Below are 26,394 nucleotides of genomic sequence, written 5' to 3'. Positions count from 1 at the left end.
CTATTATTATTTGCTTTTCAAATCAGGAAACTGAGTCGGAAAGAGGTGAAATAATTCCCCAGTATCACATGCAGGCTGGTGATCAGAAGGCAAGGTTCAAAGCCTGTCTGTCTAGACTAACACGCACTGACTCTAGGACCAACACCCATGTGCCCTCACCGCTATATCCACTGCCTCCTCCACCCGACAAGTCTAAGAGCTGCTGAGAGCCTACTGATCATTACACCATGCCCGGAACTGGGACCCGAGCATGAGCCAGACAGCCAGGCCTCTGCCCTCCTAGAATCTGATGTCTCCTGAGGCCAGCAAGCAGCAAAGAAACATTCACACAAACAGATAATCACAAATGGCGAGGTACTAAAACGTGGTGGAAAACCATGGGGACCAGGAAGACTTTAACAGAAGGACTTAATCTAAGCAATGGCTCAAGAGGTCAACAATCCTGTCTGCAATGCAGGAGACACAGGAGACCCGGGTTCCATCCCTGGGTTGGGAAGATCCCCTGGAGAAAGAAATGGCAACCCACTCCACTTTTCTTGCCTGGAAAATCTCAAGAGACAGAGGAGCCCGGCAGGCTACACTTCAAAGGGTCACAAAGAGTTGGACAGGCCTGAGCACGCACACATGCACCTCGGTGAAGGGTACAAGGTCAAGGAAAGGCTGACCCTGAGGTGAGCAATGCCTCAGAGAAGCCCAGAACAGGAGGAAGAATTAAGCGGGTAGAGACAGCACCCCAGGTCATCATTTTCTTAAAAATATACTTCACTGCAGTGAAAACCGCTGTACCCCAACACACACACACACACACACACACACACACACAGTGGCAGAGAATGAGTTTCTTTTTTCCCTTTTCTTCAGGGTTACTCTATTGGAAAAAAAAATTAAATACATATTAGTGTTTCAGAGAAAAATGAATAATCTAAAATATTCATATAATCCAATCCCAATTTTACTCCAAAATTTATACTAAATTTTAAACTCATCTTTACAAGTCTTATGTTTAAGGATAAGCAAGGAAGAGAACGACCTTGGGAGACGAAGATAAGATGCATTCTTATTCTTGCCTGTGTGAAACAATGCTGTTTTCAAGGAAGAAAACAGCCAGATCCTAATCGTGCCTGGCTTCTTCAAAATGCCTTTTGATCACTTACTGGACAAACACTATGCCTGTTCTCCTGACTCAATCTGAAGGGACAAGGGACAAGGTTTAATAGCATTTTCTCTTAATTTTGGTGGAGCCATGTTTTTCAAAGTGAGGGTCACAGCCCACTTGTGGATGATAAAATCAATTCAATGAGTCATGATGAACTATCTTTTTTAATAGAAGAGAACAAAAACGAGAATTACTAGAGTATATCATATAAGGTCAAGCGCTGTTCCATAAATTTTTATTTCAGTTACACAGCATCCACACGCTGTTGTAAAATATATTTCCTACCACAGGTCACAACTGCAGCCAGAATTTCAGTAGCCCCACCCCAGGACAGAAATTATAACCTTTCGGCCGCCATGGCTTAAAGACCGAGTACTGGGAAGAAGAACGAGATCTCTAAAAAGGTCTGAGCACTGGCTCCTCTTTATTCTGTGAACCTGAAAGACTGAAGTAAAGTTTCATGGGGGAAAAATAGTTGTGTACAATGAGTTTGGGGGAGATTTTCGGGCAGGGTTTGTTTATTTATTTATTTATTTAGCTTTTTTTTCCTAAAAATCTTTCATCGCTGTTCTGTCCTGTCCTGTAAAGTCCAGTTAATCAGAAAACACAGGATTCCGCTGCGTTTGGTGTGCGGGTCTGAGCTGTGGACCTCAATGGGAGCACAGTCTGACAGAAGGACAGGGCAGCCAGAGCCGGGAGACCTCGGGGAAGCCGCAGCCGCGGCCTCTCGGGCTGGCTTTCTCACCTCTAGGATGGAGGGCACTGCCCAGATGATCCCCAAGCTCCCTTCCCGCTCCGAGCTCCAACCTCCTGAAAGTCCACAAGCAATGCAAAGCGGGACTAAACGCACACTACCTGTAAGACTTGCAAGACTTGCAGTAAGACAGTAAGTGCTCAATTCCATATTGGAATAAGAACTAAATACTTAAACATTCAAAACACTACCTCTAACCACTCAGTGAGAAAACCAAGTTATACCTACATTTTTATGTTCCCACATAAAAGGACTTCAGAATGTTTAATGGTACAATAAAAATAACACACGCATTCATTTTTCTTCCAAAATATTTCTGAAAGACTAAAAAGGTTGACAATTTCTGTTAATTTTACATCTCTAAACTAGTTGTCCTCTAATAAGCCCTGTTCAGAACATTCTACAGTTCAGCAGTATCCTCAAATAGCCTGCTCATATGCCAAAAAAAAGTTCCACTGAAAACAAAGCTTAGTATCCACTTTTTTCCACAGAAGGTTTATTTCTTCTGAAATTATGCTGAAATGAAATCCACTTATAAAATGCCTTTAAAAGAATGCCTAATATATTCTTAATAGCTTTCCCTGCTACTTTATAAACATTTGGCATCCATATGATCCATGAGACTCGTAAGTCTGTCAATGTCTGCAAAATACAACAAATGATCTTACAGGTCAAAAAGAAATTTTCATACTGCCTACACCATTAGTACTTAAAGAAAATCAACTGGATACAGTCAGCTCAGATAGTTCATATATTCAAAATTCTTAAAGAGAAAATTTAAATTAATTTAAAATTTGGCAACAGCACTCCCTTTGTATGGCATATAGAACCTCATCAATTTCTATTTTAGGAACAATGTAAAGCAGAGAGACTTAAAATTATAAATGTACACTAAGTTAGGTTCTCTTTTTATTGTAAAATAAAAGCATGCAACGTTCCTTATGAAAAATTTTAGGAAAAAAGTAGCATGTATCCCTTCGACCTATTTTCTAAACACATATACACTTTTTGTTTTAATAGGATCACACTAAGTATAAGGGTTTTAATTCAAATTATTAACCGTTTAAACAAAAATAAAGGGATTTATTAATTCACATGCTGAATCAAGAGAAAAATGGGAATGAATGTAGCAGAAGACGACAGTGGCCAAAGACGCCTGTCTGAAACCAAACTATTACTCTCTGTGAGATGGTGACTAGAGCTCCAGGGAGCTACCTGTAGGCTCAGGACTGCACAGGATACATTTCAGTTACTGTAAAGAGCTTTTCTGTCCTCCAGCTCCCATCTGAAAAATCCTAGGAAAGAGCTCCAGGGGGCCGAGGTCTCATCAAGCACCATCCCTGCAGCCAGGCAAGCGGAGGACGAGGGCAGCTCCGTCTGTGCCACGGGGCCACGTGGGGAGGGAAGACAGGGCGGACAGGCCGAGCTGGTGGGGAAATGCAAGTGATCTGAGCAGACGCCTCACGGGCTGGCTACCGCATCCCGCTCCTGCTGCCGCATCCTCTGACCTCTCACTGAACACAGCAGAGGGTGTGGACAAACAGAAGTGCCGGAGCATCTTTTCAACAACGGGCTAGCAGGTCCCACTGGTGTGAAGACTTATCTAGGAGGAATTATATCACGAGCATTTGCCCATGTCACGGAATAAGTCTTAAAAACATGGTTTTTTAGTAATAGCTGCACAGAATTTTTTTATGTGGGTCTAATAAGTTTTTTACATTTAATTTTATGACTTAAGTCCAGAAAAACCACATACCATCATGATCTTTTTTGAACACAATACTCAAAAGAGACAAAAAGCATTTTAGGAAAGCACCAACAATAACCGACATCTTTGCCACACCTCTTCCAGAAACTAGCCAAAGGACTGGGGGGCGGGGCGCGGGGGGCAGGGTCAGAGGAGTGGATTATGGCAAGGGTGGAGAAGGTAGGTGATCCTCTGAGGCTTACCATTAGCAAAAGTCTACCACTGACGGTTTTTTAAAACCTTTGTCTTTAAGGGACGAGGATACAATATACCTCAAGGTGAAGCAGGAGAAGCAAGGCTTGTCATAATCTAATTAAAGGAAGACTAAAGGTTAAAAACAAACACACTGTAACATAACCAACTGAGGGAAGTTAGTGATCAATGAGTCCCCTGGATGGCAGTGAGATCAAACCAGTCAATTCTAAAGGAAATCAACCCTGGATGTTCACTGGAAGGACGGAAGCTGATGCTGAAGCTCCAATACTTTGGCCACCTGATGCGAAGAGCCGACTCACTGGAAAAGACCCTGATGCTGGGAAAGATTGAGGGCAGGAGGAGAAGGGGATGACAGGATGAGATGGTTGGATGGCATCACCAACTCAATGGACATGAGTTTGAGCAAACTCTGGGAGATGGTGAAGGACAGGGAGGCCTGGCGTGCTGCAGTCCATGGGGTTCCAAAGAGCCAGACACAACTAAGTGACTGAATAACTAATGGGGGGAAAAGAGCAGCGTGTGCGAAGTCTAGGGAAATGAAAGCCTAAGCGTGAGACTCTCACACGCCTCTCATCCTGGGAGCAGGGTCTATGCCTGGCAGGGGTGCAAGCCAGCTTGGTGTGGTAACATCAGTTGCGAAGATCATTCCACTAATTTCCCTTGCTGACATCATGCTGACCAGTCAATCTCTTAATTATACTTTGGTAAGAGGGTACACTGACCCGCCGGGCACAGATGAAGCCAGGCGGGAGCTGAAGCTCCGTGCCTCGACCTTGCTTACCTTATCCTGCCCAAGGAAGGCCAGCTTTTAAAGACCCATGGCAGTCCCTGGCCAAACTCCCTTTCTAACATCTCCTCCATGCCTCCTCTAAGAAATCATTCCCAATGGCCTGCCCACTGGTGGCATCAAAGTGTCTTTAAAAAGAATACAAACCACCTGGTCAAACGAGAAGGCTGAAACAACAGACTGCTATGAGGAATGAGGAATTATGAAGTAACAGGAAGTTATTACGGCAAATGTATCCAGTAAGCAATCAAGACTTTATATCCCCCTATTTCAGCAGGGCTCAGAACAAGATTTACAAGACACCCAGAGAACACAGATGAAGGCAGCAGAAGCCACTTCTGACAACATGACAATTAAAGGGAACCACAAAATCCTTCCTGAGAGACAGCCGTCCCCATTTTAGAACATGCAGGGGGAGCTTCTGCCTCGCTGGAGCCCTTTGTTACTGCCTGCAGTTGCTGCTTCTCTGCCCAAAGCCACCCGGTCAGTGGTTAGCGCCCCCTGTAAGGGTCTCACACCACGCCCATCACTGATGGAGCCGGGAGAGCCTGCAGAGGTGGATTCCACCAGGGAAAACACATAGGTGAGGGACATCCCGTGTCAGGACGGAAACAAGCATGCTCCAAGGGCACAGTGAGGTAGAGAGACAGGGATCAAATCACCTAGGAGTCACAGGATAGTCAAGGACTTTTTTTTTTAACAGCGAAACCTGTTTTTTCCAAATAAACTTAAAAAAACTATATTACAGTAAATAATAAAGTCACTGGTTTCAAAAAGTTATTTCAAGTAACCTGTACTTTACACAGTCAATAAACAAGAACAATGGGGCTATTTTTAACATAAATATTTTCATGAAAGCTTACAGGAGATAGGAGTAGTCCCCAATCAGCTTTTAGGGCTTTTTAAAGTGCCGATTCAAGAAATCACAAAAGTAAACTGTTCCAGATCGGTTTTAATAGCTCTCCTGATAATTTCGGGATCCTCCTACAACTGACCCAGAAGCTTAAAAAAGAAATTGCTAAGAAATGCTTATGTATTCCTAAGTTTAATCACTAACAATAACGACTGCTCTATCCTTATCATGAATTATTTATCAAAAACAAGGACAAGAGGTATCCCCGAGAGACAACAGGCAGTAAAACTGTAAGCGCACGATCACCTCTCAGCCTGTCTTGTGCTCCCCGGTCATTGCATAACCCTGGCGTCAGCAGGCGCGGAGCAGATGTGCCTCGCTGGCACCTGCCACGCTGCAGGCCTGGCCAACGTGTGCGGGCCTGCTTTCCACCAGAGACCTGTGCGTTAGACCAGCCTTCCTGATCAAGGACACACCGCCATGAACGACGTGAACAAGGACGGCAGACGGCGGTGGGGAGGCGGGGAGCTCTACTCTGGTCCGTCCCCAGACCAGTTAACCTAGAAGCACAAGGCACATTACTGGTCCCCAGTGTGGCCAAGTGTGGCATCCAGCGTTATTTGAAAATAATGCACACCAAGCTTCTCTGAAATGGTTAAACACACAAACAGAAGAAATTCAAATAAACAACTGCAGAAGCCCTGAAGCATCTCCTACTAATGATCTACAGTAAGCTGGTCAGAGGTCCGCTCAGCACATTGAAGAGGTGGTGGTGACAATGAGGATGTACAGAAGAGAAAATAAACAGCTCTGTCAAGTAATGTTTTACAGATTTGCTATTGCAAAATTAACTGCGATGTTGCTAAGAAAAATATTTCTAAGATCTGCTTGTTCCGTGCACTGCTGTTCACTTAAAGTTGGATGAAGCCCATCATCCTGACCTATTTCTACTATAACAAAGACAGAAACCTGGCCGAAAACTCAAGGTTTCTTTTCATCATTAGAGAAAGTCATTTTGAACAGCACATTTTCAACTCTCTCTGCTCCTTTTACTTTTACCTAAGAATGCTCACATCCATTTTTTCCCAGAGTACAGCTGCATAGACTTACAACTTCTGATCTGCTCATTTGTATCATGAAATCACATCTCCTTTTTATGGGGATCAGAGCATACAGCCAGACCCGAGCTGGGCACTAGCCAGGCACGAGCTGGACAAAACAATTAACGCTGTGCCTCAGTTTCCTCATCTTGAAAAAAGACAGTAATAGGACATACCTTGTAAGGCTGTTGGTCAAGATTAAAGGGTTAACATAAGCAAAAGAAAGGGCACGTTTAAAGTGATAAGTGCTCGCTATTATTTTTAAAGAGAAACTTACAGGGGTCAAAACACTCAAGAATGACTCTACTAACAAATGCACAAACTTTCTGACAAAAGCTCTAAAAATGTTAGATATAGTCCAAAACGAATTCTCACTGCACCACATACCACGACTTAGAGAAGCTGTTCCCCTAAAAGTTCACCAGAGTATCTCAGGAGTTTGGAATGAAGGAAAATGAAGAACGACTTTCTTCACAGCTTATAAAAAAGCAGATCTGTTTGGGCCGACTGGGTCATAACAGGCACGAATGTGGTTCCTGTATTCGGTTCAAACTACAGCTACGGGCTTTTAAAACTTCTTTAAGGAGGAAAAAGGACACTTAACTCCCTTATTCCTGCAACTACACAGCAAGACAGTTAGATGCAGGAGCAGATGTGGAAGTTATTCTCCTTACGGGGACAGGGGGCAGCAGTCTGCAAGTTTATACGGGGCGATGCAGAGGACAGGGGGGTAAGAGGGCATTTGAACAGACAAACAGAGGCACGCAAGAGGAGCGCAGAGCTCCTCGTTTATGGTGCGTTTCCGTCTCCCAGTCACTAAAACGGCATAAACACTGCGGAACGGAGTCCCTAGGGGGACCGAACGGCACAGGCACGCTTTGGGTACCAAAGTTCCATCTTAGAGCTTTCCCGCGGGGGTGGTGGTGGGGGAGCCAAGTTGTGCACAAATCGGTCCTTTACTTGATATGCACGTGCGAGCAACCGTCTGCACCGGGCTCCTACCGACGGCCGGGAAGGAGGGGTGGGGAGAGCCCTCGAAAAGAGAAAGCAACCTGTTTGCAGAACCTCAATGCAGTTTCTCAGCAGGCACCCTCGGGGATGGGGGGTGTGGGGGGGGGGTGGTGGACAAAAACGGACGGCAGGAGGAGAACGGACACGACCAGCGTGTATCTGCTTCGCGAGCGTCCACCTTGCCTCGCAGAGGGGCGCAGGGGAGGCAGCGTTTTCGCTGGCGACGAGGGTCGCGGCTGCAGCGTGGGACAGGAGGTGGGGGAGTCTCCCAGCGCGCCCCCCGCGAGCAGGGGAAGCCGCAGCGAGGCCGGCGGGCTGGGCGCTCGCGCGGACCCCGCGGCGCCCCAGCCGCGCGACTCGGCCGCCCTGCCCGCCCGCACCGGGTACCGCCCCGGGCTGCGCCCCGGCGGCCGCCTGGATGCTCCCGCAGCACCTGGCGGGAAGCGGAGGACCCCCCACCCTCACCCCGATACCCCACGCCCCCCTCAGGCCGGGGCGCGCCCCGCTCTGGGCGCCGGGCCCGCCGCGCTCACCTCGCCGCCCGGCAGCGCTCGGGCTCGGGCTCTGGCGGCGGAGGCGGCGGCGGCGGCTCCTCCATGGCGGCTGAGGTGACGGCGCAGGCGGGCGGCGGCACCGGCGCGGCGGCGGCGGCGGCTTCTCTCATCCGTGCGCGGGGCCCCGCATGGCCGCGGCGGGCAGCGAGCGGCAGGCAGGCGCGGGGGGCCCGGGGCGCCCCGGGGGTGCGGGAGGGGCTCGGCTCCGCCCCCGCCGCGCTAGCCCGCCGCGGGAGCCGCTCGCGCAGCGGCCATCTTGGAGACGGCGGCCGGCCAGCGCCGGGCTACGGCGGGCGGCGAGGGACACGCTTCCGCGGGCGGCGGGCAGCGAGGGACGCGCTTCCCCGGGCGGCGGGCGCCGCGGGGGCGGCGGCGGCGGCTGGAGCGGCCCGGCGCGGAAGGGCGGGAAGGCGGGAGCCCGGGGCAGGGCTGCGGGCGCGGGCGGGTCGGCCGGGGGCGCGGCGCCGCCGTCTGGCTTCGCGCAGCTGGGCTGTGTACGGCGGGCGGTGCGCGCCGGTGCGCCCAGGTGGTCGGTCAGCGCTGGGCGTGCACCCCGCGCAGAGAGGCGCGGCCTCGGCGAGGCGGCGGTTCCCGACGTTCCCGTGCTTTGTAAACTTCAGCAAGGGGATCGTAGCCAAACGGACAGGCCGTCGTCCAAAGACAAGGATGGATGGATGCAACGCTGGTCGTTCACGCGCGGGCGCGGGCGCTTTGGGGGTCTTGGGAGGGGTCTGGGGGAGCGCTACGCTTTTGAAAGCGCCGTGAGCACAGACAAGACTCTGGAAACGCAGAACATTCAAGTCGCCCCGCTCTCTACAGGGCGGGAAAGAATGCTTATCTAACCTCCTGACCGCAGGATCACAGGAAGAGAGTATGGATCTTGCAGACACTCGGGTTGCAGTGCTCCTACACCGAGGGAGAAAGAGATGTTCCAAAGATTATTTCAGAGTCAAAGAAACAACTGCTGAAATTCCACCGCATCTTTTACTCACAGAGCATGCAGGGTTCACCGTTTTAAGTTGCAAGGCTTGACAAAATAAATGTCCCTAAAGGTGAAGTTCAGACTTAACTCAAAAAGAGCATCATTGAAAATTAAGTACAGTGTCTATTCATTCAAATGCGTTGGTGTTCAGAAGCTCGTTCGGTGGAGCTTGACTATGTAAGATACACTTATTGATTAAATGTTGATAAGAAGAGTGGCCAAGATGAAAAATTTTAGATATAATTAAAGGCCAGATAGCTGTATCACATTCAAAAGTTCGTTATATTGTATATACATATTCGTGCATTTCACATGCATATGTGAAATTAGCTATTGTGCACGCAGTACTTTACAGAAATTTCTCTGTAGTTTAAGAACTTTTTCAGTCTATATCCTCTGTTTTGTCGTTGTTCACTCACTCAGTTGTGTCTGACTCTGTGAACCCATGTACTGCAGCACGCCAGGCTCCTCTGTCCTTCACCGTCTCCCAGAGTTTGCTCAGACTCATGTCCATTGAGTCGGTGATGCCATCCAACCATTTCACCCTCTGTCCTCTCTTTCTCCTCCTGCTCTCAGTCTTTCCCAGAATCAGGGTCTTTTCCAGTGAGCTGGCTCTTTGCATGGGGTGGCCAAAGTATTGGAGCTTCAGCTTCAGTCTCAGGCCTTCCAATGTATATTCAGGGTTGATTTCCTTTAGGACTGACTGGTTTGATCTTGCAGTCCAAGGGATTCTCAAGAGTCTTCTCCAAACCACAGTTTAAAAGCATCAGTTCTTCAGCACTCAGCCTTCTTTATGGTCCAACTCTCACATTCATGAGAGTTGGACCATAACTTTGGAAAAACCATAGCTTTGACTATATGGACTTTTGTGGGCAAAGGGATGTCTCTGCTTTTTATTAATTTTAATTTTAGAATTATTAATGTGCTCTATTAAGATAGTCTATTATTATATGACCTGATAGTGCTGAATTTCCAAATTGAAATTCATTGTATTCAACACCATTCAACAAGTACTTATTAAATGCATGTGTGCCAGGAACTAAGCTAGATGCTGGGGATATAGTGGTAAGCAAAACAAAGTCTTTTCCTGTATAGTTCACTTCCTAGTTCAGTAAGGGGATGGGAACAAGAGACAGAATAAAAACAAATTAACAAGTAAATACTTAACATATCAGTGATAACTGGCATGGAGAAAAGTAAACTGGGAGGAGCTTGAAGGGGACGATGCTGTTTTACACAGATGGGTCTGAATAAAATGACTTGGTAAAAATACCACTATTTCAAAAGAAAACTGATACATTGTTATTTATTGAATTTCAGATTTTCTTTTGAAATAGTGATATGACCAAATCACTGAATTTTATCCTCACTAATGAACTTTTAAGTATTTTAATATTTTGAGGGACTTCCCTGTTGGTCCAGCGGTTAAGACTCTGTGCTCCCAATGCAGGGGATTCAGGTTCCATCCCTGGTCAGGGCAATAGAGCCTACGTGCTGCAACTAAAGATCCTGTGTGCTACATGCTACACCTGTTTATTTTGTGCAGCCAAATAATATTTTTTAAAAGGTATTTTATTTCCAGTTTTTTAAGAAATCTCCACACTGTTTTCCATAGCGGCTGTACTAGCTTGCATTCCCACCAACAGTGTAAGAGGGTTCCCTTTTCTCCACACCCTCTCCAGCATTTATTGCTTGTAGACTTTTGGATAGCAGCCATCCTGACTGGCGTGTAATGGTACCTCATTGTGGTTTTGATTTGCATTTCTCTAATAATGAGTGATGTTGAGCATCTTTTCATGTGTTTGTTAGCCATCTGTATGTCTTCTTTGGAGAAATGTCTGCCATATGACCCAGCAATCCCACTTCTGGGCATACACACTGAGGAAACCAGATCTGAAAGAGACACATGCACCCCAATGTTCATTGCAGCACTGTTTATAATAGCCAGGACATGGAAGCAACCTAGATGCCCATCAGCAGATGAATGGATAAGGAAGCTGTGGTACATATACACCATGGAATATTACTCAGCCGTTAAAAAGAATTCATTTGAACTAGTCCTAATGAGATGGATGAAACTGGAGCCCCTTATACAGAGTGAAGTAAGCCAGAAAGATAAAGAACATTACAGCATACTAATGCATATATATGGAATCTAGAAAGATGGTAACGATAACCCTATATGCAAAACAGAAAAAGAGACACAGAAATACAGAACAGACTTTTGAACTCTGTGGGAGAAGGTGAGGGTGGGATGTTTCAAAAGAACAGCATGTATACTATCTATGGTGAAACAGATCACCAGCCCAGGTGGGATGCATGAGACAAGTGCTCGGGCCTGGTGCACTGGGAAGACCCAGAGGAATCGGGTGGAGAGGGAGGTGGGAGGGGGGATCGGGATGGGGAATACGTGTAAATCTATGGCTGATTCATATCAATGTATGACAAAACCCACTGAAATGTTGTGAAGTAATTAGCCTCCAACTAATAAAAAATTAAAAAAAAAAATAAAAGGTATTTTAATATTTTGCATCAGTCATGGTTCACAAATAATTCCTGAAGACAGCCTGGGGCCTGTCCTCAGGTCTCCCGGCTTGTAAATCTATAACATTCAATATACAGCCCAGCACTTGACAGATGTGTGCATTAATTTCCACTTGAGGGTACTCTTTTAGCAGACATCAAACAAATTTACACTTCTCATGGAAGGCATGTAGAAACCTAAGTGAACTAATATACTACGTGTTCAATTTAAGTGCTGGGTATTTTTCCTTCCTTCAAGTTCATTTTGTATCCTCTATCAGCCCTTGAGATGGTTGGATAGCATCACCAACTCCATGGACGTGAGTTTGAGTAAACTCCATGAGTTGGTGACGGACAGGGAGGCCTGGCGTGCTGCAGTCCATGGGGTCGCAAAGAGTCGGACACGACTAAACAACTGAACTGAACTGATCAGCCCTTGGTGATACTCGTGTTCTCCTCCCATCCTAGGTCACTTCATTTCTGCAGTTCAGTGTTCCAGGTTTCAGGATCTGAGTTCATCTCCTTCTTCCCCACCCCAGCCTCACTCCCACTCCTTGCCTGGGCTCTCTGACTTGACGATCTGCAGCACCCTTCTCCCGGTCAGTATCTGAACCACCACCCACGCAGCCCCTGACTCATGGGCCCGGTCCCATCACACTCCCCACCACCCCCCCCGCCCCTCTGGAATCCATTCGCTTCTCTCCAGCCTCACTAGCTCAGACCACGGTGGCATCCCCCCTAGATAACCATGAGAGCCCTCCCGGTGTTAGCGTGCTCACTCCCCAACCCCTGTGTTCTCACTCTGCAGCCACCAAAACCTTTCTGAATCTCGATCTAAGCACATCACTCTTTGTTGTTGTTTAATCACTAAGTCGCATCTGACTCTTTGCAACCGCATGAACTGTGGCCTGCCAGGCCCCGGTGTCCATGGGATTTCCTAGGCAAGGACACAGGGGCGGGTTGCCATTTCCTTCTCCAGGGGATCTTCCTGACCAGGGATGGAGCCCGAGGCTCCTGCATTTGCAGGCAAGGTTTTTGCCATCTGAGCCACCGGGGGAGCCCTATCACTCTTATCAGATTCATTTTATTGCCATCTCGTTGCTGTCACAATAAAGTCCTTGCCAGACCCTTTTGAGTTCTTCAAACGCTCGAGACGTGGTCCTGCTACTCAGATTGTGCAGACGGAGGTCCCATTCCGCCACCCTTTCACCTGGCCCGCCCTTCCCTCTCGTCCCCTTCCAGCCTTTCTTCTTAGGAGGCCACCTCTCCCCTGGTGACGTGCTCTCCCTAGGGCAGGGATGAGACGAGGGCCTTCCTACAGGCTGAGAATCAGCATCCGTCCAAATGGTGATTTAAAAATATTTGTTCCAAGGGGGCAAACTGACTTTATCTTCATAAAAGCTATTATTTTCACACTAATTCAAGGCCAGTGTGTAGAAGGAAGCTCAGAAAAGTATTGCCCAGCTTTCTGTAATTCTAGTTTTCCTAATCTTCCTTTACAATCTTCCAAGCCAGAATCTTTCTTGGAAGATATATTAGGGGTTTTACATATTAATACAGTCAAACAGACCCTCTCCTTTTCTCTATTGATGTTTTCTTGGCCACTGGAGCCTGAGGGTACTATTTCAGCAGGAACCAAACAAATTTACATTCAGCTGATTAGGTTAAGGCTTCACTTGTATGAGCCCTACTTAATTTGTACTACATGTTCAATTAAAGTGCATGATTTTCTGTCCATACCCAGACCCTCACAGCCCTCAGCCCTCCTTTCCTGCTGGGGTGTCCACTCCTTCAGGACAGACCCCTTCTGTCATCCACCACTGACCCCTGACCAGCCCTGGAACAGTCCTGGAGGGAGGGTACCGAGGCTTTGTTCGGTGCCGCAAACACTGGAGAAACTCAGGAAATATTGTTGCCTTCAGGAAGTGGGGTTTCTTTAACATTAATGAACTGTGATCATCGTCAGGTTTTTGTTTCTACATTTATCACTGTTTAGCACATAGCTGACCACATTGCCTTTAATCATGTTCTTAAAAACAATGACAGTAAAATCTTCAGAGAATTGTGTCTCACTCTGTCCTCAAGACTACATTCACAGAACCCTTATTAAGTTTCTTTACTTTAAAGTGAGTTCCAAAGGCCCAGATTAAAGCTCTAACCAAAGGACCAGTTTAGGTTAAGCGACAGAACACTGTGAACTTCACTCACCACTAGTTTCAGGCCCCACTCTGACACATGCTACCACTATGATGAAGTCTGAACCATCAGTTCAGTTCAGTCGCTCAGTCGTGTCTGACTCTCTGCGACCCCATGGACTGCAGCACACCAGGCTTCCCTGTCCATCACCAACTCCCAGAGCTTGCCCAAACTCATGTCCATCAAGTCAGTGATACCATCCAACCATCTCATCCTGTTGTCCCCACCAACATAGGGATAGGTCTGTGTATCTATATGTATCTGTCTGTGTATCTATATGTATGTATCAGTGTTAAGGGTATCATTATAATGCCTTAGCATCTTATCAAGGCTAATGTGTTAGCAGAAAGTAAATTTTATGGTTTTGTGGCAAGATAATAAAAAAAAGAATGTTTGTGCCAAGCTATATTGTAAATGTACAGATGTGAAAGTTAGACCATAAAGAAGGCTGAGCGCCGAAGAACAGTTGCTTTTGAACTATGGTGCTGGAGAAGACTCAAGAGTCCCTTGGACTGCAAGGAAATCAAACCAGTCAATCCTAAAGGAAATCAGCCCTGAATATTCATTGGAAAGACTGATGCTAAAGCTGAAGCTCCAATAGTCTGACCACCTGATGCAAAGAACTGACTCATTGAAAAAGATCCTGATGCTGGGAAAGATGGAAGGCAGGAGGAGAAGGGGAGGACAGAGGATGAGATGGTTGGATGGCATCACCGACTCAATGGACATGAGTTTGAGCAAACTCTGGGAGATAGTGAAGGACAGGGAGGCCTGGCGTGCTACAGTCCATGGGGTCGCAAAGAACCAGGCACAACTGAGTGACTGAACAACAACAACAAATGCTATAAATAGGGTTACATCTTTCTTTTAAAAACAACAACCACAAAACCTCTAAGACTATTGTTTTTTAATTATTATGAGCATGGGACCACGTTTTACTTGGAGTAAGCTTCTCCTGTCGCTATGGTTTTCGTGAGCTTTCCGCCTGAATTCTTCACCACCCCGGCCCTCACCTCTCCAGTGCCTCGTTGGTAGCTCTGCAAAGGCAAGAAGACAAGAGTACAAGCCTCCTGATCTTCTCATGACCAGAGGAGTAGATTCCTGTTCACTCCAGCACACAGGGAGAAAGGCTGCCTCAGTGACAGGGTGATGAGGACCTCACGCCTAGCAAGGAAAAACTAAACCAGGCCTTTCATACGTGGATTTTTTTTCCCCCAAAAGATACTCTGACCTGTGTTTCTACCGACTAGTAAAGCACAAGTAAATGCTGAAGCTGAAGCTCCGATCCTTTGGCCGCCTGATGTGAAGAGCTGACTCATTGCAAAAGACCCTGATGCTGGGAAAGGTTGAGGGCAGGAGGAGAAGGGGACGACAGAGGATGAGATGGTTGGATGGCATCACCGACTTGATGGGCATGAGTCTGAGAAAACTCCGGGAGTTGGTGATGGACAGGGAGGCCTGGCGTGCTGCGGTCCATGGGGTCGCAAAGAGTCGGACAGAACAACTGACAGCAACGGTAAAGCACACAAAAATTGAACGCGTACGAAACATAATTAGTTGCCACATCTTTTAAGCAGTCCTTGGAACGTTTACCTTTCGTCTTTCTCTTTTGAATATTGGCAAGTTAGGTAAAATCTCCCTTGGTTTTTTTTTTTTTTTTCCTGAGAGGTAATTTGACTGTTTTTCTTATTTCTCCACCAGGATCCAAATCATCCCTTATTTCAGAGATTCTTCTTTGCGCAAACAACAGATGTAAAGAGAGTCCCCCCACCCCCCACTCCACCCCAGGCTCTGAATCATTAAACAAAGGGCAAAAAATTACTCTTGCTCTTCTTTTCAATGGTTGGATTGTTACGAGTGAAACTAATAAAGGAAAAGGAAGAGGGCGTCAGCCTAGAACGAGCTGGACTCTGGAGGGTGGGAGATGTGTTAGTGGACACCCGAAGTGAAGAGCCTCCTCTGGAAACACAAGCAGTGAACGTCAGAGGAGCCCACGCCCCCTCTCTGACTTCTTCACCCCCTTCTACGGGATCCTGTCAATGCGAGGAATGGGGGGCGTGGCGGGGGGGTGACTGAAAAATGAAATCTCTGAGACAGCTTGATTCTTCTTGTTGTCCAAAAATTTCAGTCATTTCCCCACCAAAAGGGCCATAGAACTTGCCTGATCCTCATCCTTTCGCTTCTCTTTCAGACATCCAGGTGGGACTTTTAGAGAACTGTGAAACTGCAGTTTCTAAATCAGTTTCAGATCCCTTCAAACCAATAAGCGTAGACTGCACACAGCCCGGAGCCAGGCACGGAGAACCAGTGAGGACCAACGCCGGGCCCCCACGCCCTCTGCCGGGGGCTTCTGCTCCCCTTTCCCTACGTGCCAGTGTCCCCTCCTTCCACATGTAGTTCGGGGGGGCTCCCACCTCCTCTGGGAAGACTTCCCTGAGCCCCATATGCCTGCCCCACCCTGACAGTGAGGTGCTCCCCCTAAGGCCCCCATAACATCTCAGGCAAACTCTTCAGTTCAGTGAGGTTCAGTCACTCAGTCGTGTCCGACTCTTTGCGACCCCATGAACCGCAGCCCGCCAGGCCTCCCTGTCCATCACCAACTCCCGGAGTCCACCCAAACTCATGCCCATTGAGTCAGTGATGCCATCCAGCCATCTCATCCTCTGCCATCCCCTTCTCCTCCTGCCTTCAATCTTTCCCAGTATTAGGGTCTTTTCCAGTGAGTCAGCTCTTTGCATCAGGTGGCCAAAGTATTGGAGTTTCAGCCTCAACATCAGTCCTTCCAATGAACACCCAGGACTGATCTCCTTTAGGATGGACTGGTTGGATCTCCTTGCAGTCCAAGGGACTCTCAAGAGTCTTCTCCAACACCACAGTTCAAAAGCATCAATTCTTTGACACTCAGCAAACTCTTAGTTTAGCACTATTTACATCTCTTATCTGGTTGATGACAGGCGTATTTCTTACCCTGTGACCTTCTCAAGAGCAGGCAATATTTTTTACTATCACTATCTTTAACACCTGGTATAAGATCCTATACATAACACATGTTCAGTAAAATGTCTTGAAAAAATAAACTTATGGATGAATGGATGGATCTAACTGGGGAAATAACCCTAAGGTAACAGTTGTTTATTGTTGTTGTTTAGCTGCTAAGACATAGCTGACTCTTTTGCAACCCATGGACTGTAGCCCGCCAGGTTCCTCTGTCCAAGGGACTTCTCAGGCAAAGAAAACTGGAGTGGGTTGCCATTTCCTCCTCCAGGGGATCTTTCTCGGATCAGTGATTGAAACCACACCTCCTGCATTAGCAGGAGGATTCTTCACCACTGAGCCACTTGGGAAGCTATAAGGTAATAATCACTGTGGTATAAGTAGACCCTAAAAAACATCAAAAGGCAGATTTTCTAGGAGATGTTCTAAAGAGAGACAACCAAAGTGGATACAAGTAAGGGAAAAAAAATAACTATATAAAATAGACGTTCACTATGAGGCATAAGGACTTCCCTAGTAGCTCAGTGGTAAAGAATCCGCCTGCAATGCAGGAGCTGCAGAAGACATGGGTTCAATCCCGCGGTCGGGAAGATCCCCTGGAGGAGGGCATGGCAACCCACTCCAGTATTCTTGCCTGGAGAATCCCATGGACAGAGGAGCCCGGCGGGCTACAGTTCATAAGGTTGCAGAGAGTCAGATACGACTGAAGTGACCTAGCACACACACGCACATGAGGCATAAAAGCAGTGTTAACTCACATCATGCGAGGCTAGAAGGGACAAAAAGTGTTAGAAAAATAACCTGGATTCTAATACTGACAGTAGAGAATCTTAATGGCTCTTCGGGCTGTCTGTGTCTATATACTTACCAGCAAACAAAACGCTCGTATTTGCAGCCCAGCCAAGTTAACACATAAAATTAAACATCACTCAGGGTGTCCAGCGCCGAGAGAGAGCTAAATAAGAGGGGAACAGGAGGAAGGAGGGAGGTCACAGTAGCTCAGCACCTCCTAGGTTTGTATTTCTCCAAACAGGATCCTTAGACCACAGGCGTTGCAAGCTCTGTATGGAAATGCAGATCGCTAGGCCCCACCCAGGAATCAGTGAATCAGAACCCCTGGGTTAGGACTCAGGCATGTTTCAGACAAATTCCTGGGTTATATTTGTTAATAAATATAAGTACCAGAAATATATTATAAATATTATAAAATATACTGTATATCTATTATACATCATAGAATTAACATTTACATATAAATGTGATATAAACCTATTATATGGAGCTTCCCTGGTAGCTCAGATGGTAAAGCGTCTGCCCGCAATGCGGGAAACCCGTTTTCGATCCCTGGGTTGGGAAGATCTCCTGGAGAAGGAAATGGCAACCCACTCCAGTATTCTTGCCTGGAGAATCCCACGGATGGAGGAGCCTGGTGGGCTACAGTCCATGGGGTCGCAAAGAGTTGGACATGACTGAGCGACTTCACTTTCACTTTTCAAACCTATTAAGTAAATATTATATAATATTTTTATTAGGACTCATATAAATCGGTGTGAGACCCAGAGCCAGTTGTCACATTAGATCTTTGGTTTTCTTTGTATCTTTGCTCTAATTCTGCACCTGGTGCGGCAGAGGAAGTTGAAAACGTTGTATTGACCAACTGATCACAGAGCTAGAATTGTCAAAGTGTCCAAAACATGACTATCATAAAGCAACACATGTGGCCCATTCTGGAAGGAGGCTGATGAGAGACAACTTCAGGCAGAAGGTGGCATTTGAGCAGGGCCTTGAGACACCCTCATAGCTCAGTTGGTAAAGAATCCGCCGGCAATGCCGGAGACCCCCGTTCGATTCCTGGGTCAGAAAGATCCCCTGGAGAAGGGATAGGCTACCCACTCCAGTATTCTTGGGCTTCCCTGGTGGCTCAGCTGGTAAAGAATCTGCCTGCAATGCAAGGGACCTGGGTTTGATCCCTGGGTTGGGAAGATCCCCTGGAGAAGGGAAAGGGTACCCATCCAGGATTCTGGCCTGGAGAATCCCATGGGCTGTATGATCCGTGGGGTCGCAAAGAATCAGAGACGCCTGAGCGACTCTCACTTGAGAGACCAGTGGGATGTCACAGCTGGGGCGGGGGGGGCGCTGTAGGAGAGAGGAGGAGAAGAAAGACGCACGCAGTTCCTGGGGACAGATGGACAGACGGACAGATGGAGCTCACTGTGGTGTGGTGGCGAGGGTGGGATGACCTCGGGGATCAGAAAGAGAAGCATTTCAAATGTCATTCTCTTTATGTGCAAACCGCAGAGGCTCCTGGATAGCCAAGTTATTCGTCTCAGTTTAGAGCCTTTTTTTTAGCCTTTTTTAAACACAGTTTAGAGGTTTTTTTTTTTCCTTATTGTGATTTTTTTATTGATTTTGGAATGTTTCACTTTTTGATGTATTACACGTTATATTTTGTATGTGCTTATTCTTAGCATGGGCTCCCCAGGTGGCAGTGGTGGCAAAGAACCCCCCTGCAACGCAGGAGACATTAAGAGACCTGGTTCCATCCCTGGGTCAGGAAGGTCCCCTGGAGGAGGGCGTGGCGACCCCCTCCAGTGTTCTTGCCCGGAGAATCCCACGGACAGAGGAGCCTGGCAGGCTGCAGTCCATGGGATCACGAAGAGTGGGATGTGACTCAGGTGACTTAGCACGCACGCATTCTTTGCATGCTTTAGATTTTACCTTTTGTGCAATTTGGGGGTTGGGAGAGTTGTGGCTTTTAACATTTAGAAAAATTTTTTTAAACAATTGTATTTATTTTTGGGTGTGCTGGGTCTTCACGGCTGCACAGGCTTTTCTCCAGCTGCGGTGAGCACGGGGCTACTCTTCCCCGCGGTGCACGGGCTTCTCATCGCGGTGCCTTCTCTTGTTGTGAAGCACAGGCTCTAGAGTGTGGGAGTCAGGGTGCTAGAGCACAGGCTTAGTTGTTCCGAGGCACGTGGGATCTTCCTGGATCAGGGATCAAACCTGTGTCTCCTGCATTGGCAGGCGGATTCTTTACCACTGAGCCACCAGGCAGAGAAGGCAAGGGCACCTCACTCCAGTACTCTTGCCTGGAAAATCCCATGGACGGAGGAGCCTGGTAGGCTGCAGTCCATGGGGTCGCTAGGAGTTGGACACGACTGAGTGACTTCACTTTCACTTTTCATTTTCATGCATTGGAGAAGGAAATGGCAACCCACTCCAGTGTTCTTGCCTGGAGAATCCCAGGGACGGGGGAGCCTGGTGGGCTGCTGTCTATGGGGTCGCACAGAGTCAGACACGACTGAAGTGACTTAGCAGCAGCAGCAGCAGCAGAGCCATCGGGGAAACCCCTTAACTTTTTATACAATTTTTAAAGGTTACTACAAAATCTTGGCTAATTCCCTGTGTCCTACATTACAGCCTTGAGCCCATCTTACACTGGATAGTTTGCACCTCCCACTCCCCCAACCTCTATATTGCCTCTTCCCATCTCCCCACTGCTAACTAGTTTGTTCTCTGTGTATCCATTACGGGCTTTCCAGGTGGCGTTACTGGTAAAGAATCCACCTGCCAATGCAGGAGACCTAAGAGACATGGGTTCAATTCCTGGGTGGGGAAGATCCCCTGGAGGAGGGCACGGCAACCCACTCCGGTATTCTTGCCCGGAGAATCCCATGGACAGAAGAGTCTGGCAGGTCGCCAAGGGTCAGACAGAACTGAAGCAACTGTGAGCACACACTCACGTATCAGCTTAGAGTCTCCATGTGATTCTTTGTACAATACCAGGTGTCACAACAAGAGGGCCGATTAAAATGCACGCCGGAGTAGCCGTGGTTCCCCAGCTGCAGTACCTTGGCCTGAGCCCGTGGTGCTTGGGTCAGGTCCCGAGAGTTTCAGCCCCGGTCGATGTGTAAACCCATGGAGGACTGAGACCCGGGGACTGGAACTCTTCCTCTCAGTTGGCAGCCTGGTGTGACTCATCCATCCTGGATCCCCAGGCCGTCAGAGCCTCCCCAGGTCCCGTTTGGCTGGGCGCCGGGGGGCGGTGTGAAAGCAGAAGCCCTGCAGGTGGCTGGGATGCGTCAGAGCTCATCCGAGCAGGTCAGAAGCCAAACTTCTGTGCCCGCGGGCAGCCAGCCTGACCCTGCTTCTAGGATGAGGCCATCAGTGGGCGTGTGCAAAGGGGCCGCACACCTCGGCCACACGAGGACAGGTGTGTGGGAGGGCACTCTGCTTACTTCATCTGGGCTCTGGGTGTGCTCCCCTTTCCTCTTTGAACGTGAAAAAGCAGCCATCACGCCTGCACGTGGAGACAGCCCTTGTGATCCGGATAGAGGCTGGTCCTCGTCCTCGTCTGTCCCCGCACACTCCTCGCTTGAACGGACACTGCGTGCCGGGTGCAAACCCATCCCGGGGGGCTTCCTTACACCTGGGGTCCGTAGTCTACTGCCCACAGCTCTCAGGTTTCCAAATTCAATATCTCATCTCCTGACTATTAGGGCTTCCGAGGTGTCGCCGTGGTAAAGAATCTGCCTGCTGATGCTGGAGACTCGGGAGACTCGAGTTCAATCCCTGGGTCGGGAAGATCCCCTGGAGGAGGAAATGGAAACCCACTCCAGTATTTTTGCCTGGAGAATTCCATGAACAGAGGAGCCTGGTGGGCTACAGTCCATGGGGTCGCAGAGTTGGACACGACTGAGATTGAGCACGCACCAAATTATTAGCATTTAAAAAAGAAAGATTCTTCCTCAGCCAGTTTCTCTTGCAAATCAGCCTTCCTTTCTTAGAAGTGGCTCTTAGGCACTTTAGATTGAGATCAAGGTTGGTTTTTAAAACACACTCGTGTTGAGTTTAAGAAAGAACACCATCAACAGCAGAGCACAAAACAAGTAATCTAAGCAACGCGCGCGAGACCTCTGGCTCTCTCATGATCACAGGCACTGAAATGTTTAGAGGAGAAAAACAAGATATCTTAAAAGATGTTTCCTTATCAACATTAACAGTTTCAATAACTGCAAATTACGCCCTCCCTCCCCTTATTTTGCAGCACTTGCAGGACACTCTTACTCCAGGGGAGCTTATTATTCACCGACTGTATGCAGGCTCTGGGCTGGCTACGGAGGAAAAGGTCAATTTCTCTGGGGCATCTGCGATCTGGTTGGGAGATAAGATAACACTGAGGTAACCACGTCAGGCCCTGTCTGCCCTGCTCTCTGCCCATCCTCCTGGATCCAACCTGTCACCTCCTCTGTGACAAAGTCCTCGGCCTCTCCAGGTCTCTCCCTGCCTGGGCCTGGCATTCTCAGCCCCTCTGACCACTTTGGGGAGCCCAAGCCTTCACGTGACAATTGCTTGTCCTGCGTGGGCTGTGTCTGTCCCCGAACTGGGTGGCAATCTCTAGGGGGGACAGAGATCTATGTTTTTTCCATGTTCTCCTCCGCAACGAGCACATGGACAAGCCTCACTAAAGAGCCAAGGGATAAAGCAACGGCACTCAGACCTCACAAGGCGCCACTCCCCGTGTCTCAGAGAGGACGATGACCAGGAAGTCATCAAGGCCAGTAATTGTCATCAGTTATGAGCTGGAGGTTCCAAAGGCCAAGATCAGTAGATTATCTACTTTCACATCAAAACCAATCATACCTAGCCTTGCGTGTGTTCTTAACTAATTTCTGATAAACAAATAAACAAAAAAAGCATCCCGGTGGCTCATCTTGGAGCACCCAGACAATCCTGGGGAGCAGTGTAGGAAGGAGACGTGAGGGGTGTTTGATTCTCCGGGCAAGAATACTGCAGTGGGTTGCCCTTTCCTTCTCCAGGGGATCTTTCCAAGCCAGGGATCGAACCTGAGTCTCCTTCATCGCAGGTGGTTCTTTACCATCTGAGCCGTATTTAAATATCTGGGCAGATCACTTTTCTAGGGATGGCAACTATGTTCTGTCACAATCAGCAAGTCCAGGACACCCCAAACTATCACAGGTAGCCAAGAGATCAGCCTGCTGAGGGACTTCCAGAACAATTCTTTCCTCTCCCTGTTGGCCAGACCATTGGCTCACAGATCTGACTGTGAAGAGATGCTAGCTTTAAACTGAAATCCACACTTGTGCCCAAGATGCATCTGGGATCCTGCCGTGACCCGGTGCCTGTACAATGCTGTCCCTGGATTCTCAGCCACTACCAGCCTCCTCTCTATTCCTCGGGGAAAAAATAACACCACCTACTCTATTCTTTGTTCGTTAGACCTATTTTCCAAACCTGTCATCACCTCTGAAACTCTTCTGAATGATTTCTGTTTCCTGTCTCAGCAGGTTGTGAAACCATACAGAGAGTGTTTTCCTGACCCTTCTTTCAATTCTCATCAGAACTGGGCACATCTTTCTGGGTTTGATTGCAGTTACATTTTAAATCCTAAATTCCAGTTTACTTCTCCTGGTCTCAGTGGGGTATATAGGGCTGGAGATAAGAAATCCATTGACTCTTTTTTTTACATCTTTCCCTCTTGTAAAAACCATATATTCTTTGAAATACTTATTTTTCTTAACAGACTCAGATTCCAAACAAGCTGAGTAAGTTTCTCCAAAATTTACAAGCATTTCAGAAAATTTAGAGACGCTTTTTACCTGCCTGCAGGGAAAAGCTAATTCTTTAGTTATTGAAACTCAGTTTATCTCCAGGCCCTGACCAGAGCACAGTTGAGTCCGGGAGTCTCTCAACAGACTCACCTCATTTCTGGTGCCAAGTTCTTCCTGCAGACTTCAAGCCACAACATGATTTCAGGTGACAGTTTATTCCCAAGTTTTATAGAGTTTTAAATGTCCTGTTGTTACTGAGATTTAAAAGAACTAGAGCTCACACATGATACAGGAGAGAAGAGGCATCATTTAGTTGTTTATTTACACACCAATTTGTTGAACACCATTTGTTGCCCAGCGCCTGTCTGCAGCTGTGAACGACCCCAAAGAGGAAGGAAAAAAGAGAAGACGGATGTCTTTATAGCTTATACCAGTTACTAAGGGTTCCTGGTGTAACATAAGAATAATCCTACCACTTATGAATTTTTAAGTGGTTGATATCTGGAAAGAAATTAGGACTGTGCCCAGCATGTAAGCAAACATTCAGGAAGCTACTATTGATATAATTGTCATTATATCTCTCCTTCATTAAGATACTTGTCAAACTCTTTTTAAAACTGTAAGTGAAGATATTACCTATTTGGCAGGGGGTGCAGGCTTGATCCCTGGTCAGGGAACTAAGATCCCACATGCCACATGGCCAAAAATGTTTTTTCTTTTAATTTTAATAAAAATTAAAAAATAATACAACAAACACACAAAAGAGATATTACCTATTTGGACATCAAAACCCTATTTTATAAATAATATAAAATATATGATAATATATGAATATATAGCATATTGTTCATATTTCTATTACTATTTTATTAATAATTACAGTGTATGTAATTGTATATTTATAACACCTTATTACATTTTTATTGTATTTGGTGTTATCTGATAATTGTCTAATGACATTCTATATTAATATGGTGGATATAAAATATAAGTACTATAAATTCCATTTAGAATAATGAGGGTTTTAAAGAGTCATATCTTCCAGTAGGGATATAACCATGAGCCACGTATGGAACATTTTTGGGGGGTGGGGGCTGGACCCTGTGGCATATGGGATTTTATTTCCCATACCAGGCATTACCCCTGCAATGGAAGTACAGAGTTTTAAGCACTGGACCACCAGACAAGTCCCGTGGAATTCTTAATTTTCTAATAGCCACACTGAAAAAACAAAAAGAAATAGGTAGAATTAATTTTAACAGTATATTTTATTCAATCCTAATAATCAAAATATCATAATTCCGACATGCAGGTGATACAAAACTTTTTCAATGAGATATTTTACTTTTCCACACTAAGTCTCCAAAACCCAGGGCATCTTCCTCTCACAGGGCATCTCGGCACAGATGGGCAACATTTCAGAGACCCAGGAAGAGCCGCATGTGGCAAGCATAGTGGACACGGCGGCTCTAGCTGACTAATTATAACTGATAATAATAATTATACAAACTGTTGTATTCTTTGTATTTATTGCCCTGGTTGCCAGGAAACCCAAAGCCAAATCTGGTGCTCAATTATAGAGATTTTCTCATCCAGAGTGCCTCTAAAATTTATTTCTCTGCCTCCTCAATGGATACAAATCTCTTTGTTTTGTGTGTCCTTTTAGAGGAGTTAATTGAATATTAACACAACCAGACAGATAATCACCTCTTTTTCATAATAATGATAATTTATCACTCACAGGATGCCAGGCAGGCGGCCACGAGATTTACATGTGTCACACGGTAAAGCGATGTTACCACTGAGACCACAACCCAGGTCTGATTCTAAAGCCTTCATTCTCGACGGCGGAACTCTCATGGTGCCTCCAGCAAGGACTGGCACCCCGTGCCATGAACCGCACGTACACTAGGTCTTCCGATACTCAGCAGACACCTGTGGAGCGGTCAAGTCGCTCCCACTGTACCGGAGAGGATCCAGGCTCAAAGGTCAGGTGCCCGAATGGAGGTCCAGCTGATCAATCTCAGAACCTGCATGTGGCCTGAGGCTCTAAGTCCATTCACTTTCCAACTGCTCTCTATTCTACCCCAAGTGTGTCAAACCATAATTTTTAAGGGATCCAATCAGTCCCTTTTGGAGATCAACACATCACAAAGGGATTCACACGAAAGCGATAATATGAGCTCCTTTCCTGAACCAGTCACTCTCTCCCCCTCCAACCCCAGTGCTGGGGACTCACAAACCGGAACAGACAAAACCTCTGACCCTATGAAGTTTGTCGTGGAAGAAATGCTAAGTGAAGACAACGTCACAAAATTATAAATTCTCTACTGAATTTTGCATGGCAAGCGCTAAGCAAATATTTGCAAATAAACACATCTAGCCAAGGCTAAATGAGTAAAACAAATAAGAAAATACAGTTCAAAGCACTTGAAACTGAGTGGATGCATGCATGTGTCACCGCTGCCCGCCACCCACCCAGTTCTCCTAAAATGCCCTGGACGCCCTCCATAGTCTTAAAGCGTATCCAAAGGGCAAAATGGCCTCGAGAGGAGACAGCCCACACTCTGTCTCAGCATAAGCGGATACTCAGTGCCATCAGCTAAATTGCTTCAGTGGCTTGTGGGGGTCACAGGATGAGAACTCGCAGCTGCTTTCTTTAACGTCTGGCAGGGGCTTGTAAATGCGCTTCATCAACTTGGACACATACAGGCTGTTAGCAAACACACCAGCATAAGATGTTCTGGTTTTGTTTGCTGCTGCTGTTTCCACTTTCTCCCCAACACTGGGGCTTGACTCGACACGGGCTTCGCTAGGAAATGAGTGTGAGGCTCGGTGCCCTTTAAAATCATTAAACCTTTCTGAAGGCAGCAGCTTTCAGCCCAGGTTCTTAATGTTCTCCTCCTGTGGCCACACAAGCAGGCACTCAGAGGAATGATTTACTAAAGC

The 26,394-nt window shown here is 47.1% G+C and overlaps 1 protein-coding gene across 6 annotated transcripts in view; it reads right to left on the bottom strand.

The window, feature by feature from the left end:
* The window catches only part of MAP3K4 (mitogen-activated protein kinase kinase kinase 4), a 139,980-nt gene that overhangs the window by 94,413 nt on the left and 19,173 nt on the right, over positions 1–26,394 (bottom strand). Inside the window, exon 1 of one of the 6 annotated variants that reach the window (XM_043457300.1) lies at positions 8,158–8,434. The exons of the other annotated variants lie outside the window; for them this stretch is intronic. Coding sequence (XP_043313235.1) covers positions 8,158–8,288 — 131 coding nt within the window. The 5' untranslated portion in view covers positions 8,289–8,434. Of the gene's footprint in view, positions 1–8,157; positions 8,435–26,394 lie in introns of those variants that run through there. 6 annotated transcript variants of the gene reach the window in all.

This window comes from Cervus canadensis, chromosome 33 (assembly GCF_019320065.1).
Source record: "Cervus canadensis isolate Bull #8, Minnesota chromosome 33, ASM1932006v1, whole genome shotgun sequence".
Taxonomy (NCBI): Eukaryota; Metazoa; Chordata; class Mammalia; order Artiodactyla; family Cervidae; genus Cervus; species Cervus canadensis.
Note: the sequence above shows the minus strand (reverse complement) of the source record. Positions and strands in the feature narration are given on the sequence as shown.